We start from the raw sequence: 3323 nt of genomic DNA, 5'->3' as shown, positions 1-3323 counted from the left end.
TGTTGACGTTCGTTTTCACTACGAGCTACTTACGCTTGCGCTTGTGCTTGTATCGCTAGTGACAACCAGGCTTTAAGCTTATTACATTCGATATTTTCGCAAATCCCATGATACAGTTCATTTTGGTTTACGGAAGCACTGCATGATACAGTCCCAAGAGCAAATAACTTGTATTGTTTTTCTGTAAAGAATCTCCCAGAACGTATTGCATTATGAGATTGGGAAAATATTCTATTAACGAAAAACAAGATGGTAAGCACCTGAAACTGTGCTTAGGATTTCCAGACATCTGTGAAAGGTTTAGTACGGGCACAAATTATAAATATTTTCCTGAACCTGCAAAAACTGAAGAACTGAGATGTGAACGATGAGTTATTTCTGCATAAATATGGCGATTGAAATAAGCTTTTAAAAGATCTTCGCCTACGTTCAGTTCTACAAGTCTTTCAACATACATGCAGCTTTAACCTTAACATAAGATCAAAAGAAAACTTGGAACATGTGAAAAGACCGGGTGTTTGAAATAAGCAGATCAGTGTTAAAATTGTTGGGCCCGGAAGGAAAAGAGCTTCTTGTCTGGTTCATACCAGCGAATTGCAATTATCCATTTTTGTTTCCCTCAAGCGAGCCAGGAAGCGCGCGTTGAAATCTGACACGCACGTCTCAGGGTTTTCGACAGTTTTGTAAAGTAGCGGACATATTTCTGAAAGCACCGGAAGTGACATTTTTTGGCACGGCAAGGTGCCTTGCGAGCGCCGAAGGGGAGAGCTACTAGGGCGCATGCTCCCCCAGGAAATTTGGAAAATGGAACATTCAGAAACGCTGTTTCCAGTTTTTCTGGAAACCAAGAATCTGTTTCCCAGGCAAGGCGAGAGTTCACTCAAATTCTCTTTAAAAAGTAAGTAAACCGGTGGCTCAGTTGGTTGAGCATCGGGTTGCCATGCGGGAGGTCGTGAGATCGACTCCGTCCGGACTAATACACTCAGGGCCTTAAAATAACTGAGGAGAAAGTGCTGCCTTTGTAATTACATCCGCAAATGGTTAAGACTTTCAAGTCTTCTCGGATAAGGTCTATAAACCGCACGCTCCTTCTCACAACCCTTCAATGTTCATAATCCTGTGGGACGTAAAAGAACCCACACAATATATTTGTAAAGAGTAGGGCATGGAGCTCCCGGTGTTGTGGTTAGGCCTCATTTCATTCATCCATGTGCTGGGTGAGATCGCTAATGGACTGATAGCGGCTGCCAGCGGCGCCTGTATATGCTGATGTCCGATCTCACCCATAGATCACTTGCTTGTAAAGCGCATTTGAATATGTTAATAGAAAATGCGCTATATAAATTCATTACCATGACCATTATCAATAATAAAAAAATAAAACAAACCCCTGAAATATTGGCATCAAAGTTCCGGACATGGAATGGGAGACGACCGGACGAAACGTCCGGCCTCCGGCTTCAAACGAAAACCCTGCTCAGGAGCCCGCCGGCGTGAGCAAGACGTAACGGGAGTTGACTGGGAACGAGTGAACGCCAGAATGACGTTAGGCTATCAGACAAATACAGCAGCTCTCGTAACGTATAATGTGATTGGCTCGCCACCCTATCCAAAAGCAAAAGACAAAAAGCTGCTTACACTACCAAAGAATAACAACTTACAAGAGCTTCTACACTAATGGAAAAAAAGGCTATAGCGAGTTTCTTCTTTACAAACATTGACGTCACATTTCTTTTGATACCGTCGTTTTCACCTAAGCGTGGACACGTCACGGGGAAAACATGCTCTAACTGGTTGCAAACATGACAAGTTTTGTCTTCGAAATTCTACAAACAAATCACGCCATCCTCGGACGTTGTAATGAACTGTTAAATGTAAGAAAACCCGATCTTTACATGTCGCCACATGTACATTACTTGGTGGAAAAGAAATTGGATCTTATGGATGGAGTTGTTGTCACCAAGACTGATGCCTCAAAGTGCTTAGCTGAAGGTCAAGACAGCAAGGAAGTAAAAGAAAGGAAGGAGACATATTTCGTCATTGTTACAAAGGATTCAAAAGGATTTCAATGTTATCAACATGATGATAAAATCAAAGTCGACATATTGACTCCAGAAGGTGATCAACTAAAAACAGACATTAAAGACACCAAAGACGGTAAATACACAGTGACATACACACCACAAGATGCCGGACAACACAGATTAGAGATCCTTGTGAATGGAGAGCCGCTGACTGGTAGTCCTTGGATTGTGCAGGTTCATCAGCATCAATATCAATTTGCCTTTCAGTTTGGTTCAAAAGGGAAGGGACAAGGAGAATTTGATGGCATTCACGATATTGATGTGAGTGATAAAACGGGAACGATTGCTGTTGCAGATAGCGGGAATAACAGAATTCAACTGTTGAGCTCTGAAGGAAAGTTTCGAAGGGAGATAAGATTTGTTGGTAGACCTTGGTTGGTGGCATTTACAGACTCTGGTGACCTGCTGACTTTAGTTCCGGGAAGCGACAATATGCTTCGCCTGTTCAGTAAGGAATGTCACTTTATCAAACACATCAATGGTAAACATCTTGAAAGACCAGGTCACCTTTCCATTGCGAGTGATGGTCGTATAATCATAACTGACTATGGGGACAAGAAAATCAAGGTCCTCTCCCCTGACGGGAATGTCTTACTCCAGTCCTTCAGTGCCCCAGACGGTGATAAATCCCCAGAATGCGCTATTTCTTACCGGGAAAAATTCTTTATCTCTTATTTCTATGCTAATTGTGTGAAGGTATTTGACAAAACTGGAGTGTATTTACATGACATCGGCTGTAAGGGGTCCAATGATGGCCAGTTTGATGGTCCTCGTGGACTCGTTATTGACAAGTCCAACCGACTCATTGTATGCGATGCAGGTAACCAAAGGCTGCAACTCTTCACCCCGTGCGGCAAGTTTTTGAGTAAAATTGATGGACAGTGTTTCGAAAATGGCTTTCCTGTTTTTGTTACTATAAACAGTGGTGGCAGTCTCGTAGTAGGTGACTACGTCAACAGCCGCATTTCCGTTTTCCATGGGATGTGATATACTTTTGCTTTATTAGCATAAGGCTAACGTTTTCTAATCAGACAGCCGAGAATAAAGAAATGAATATTTAAAGTGCACCTGAAACTGTGCTCAAGATTTCCAGATATCGGATCACTCAAGTTTTCGGGTAAACTAAGGAAAGAGGACTCGATAAAAATCGACACGATACCACAAGCACTCGATATGCGGTTATGACGCCTCGATCGTGGTGTCATTATGAGGGAGATTCGGCCCGAGTCCAGATCTTGA

At 42.6% G+C, this 3323-nt stretch overlaps 1 protein-coding gene across 1 annotated transcript; it reads left to right on the top strand.

Annotated features, from left to right (window-relative positions):
• The first annotated feature begins 1802 nt into the window (after positions 1-1802).
• On the top strand, positions 1803-3071 carry LOC137972638 (tripartite motif-containing protein 2-like). Its single transcript, XM_068819375.1, has one exon. It carries the CDS (start codon positions 1803-1805, stop codon positions 3069-3071), a length of 1269 nt encoding a protein of 422 aa, XP_068675476.1.
• The last annotated feature ends 252 nt before the right edge of the window (positions 3072-3323 follow it).

The sequence above is a fragment of the Montipora foliosa genome, chromosome 10 (assembly GCF_036669935.1).
Source record: "Montipora foliosa isolate CH-2021 chromosome 10, ASM3666993v2, whole genome shotgun sequence".
NCBI lineage: Eukaryota > Metazoa > Cnidaria > Anthozoa > Scleractinia > Acroporidae > Montipora > Montipora foliosa.
Note: the sequence above shows the minus strand (reverse complement) of the source record. Positions and strands in the feature narration are given on the sequence as shown.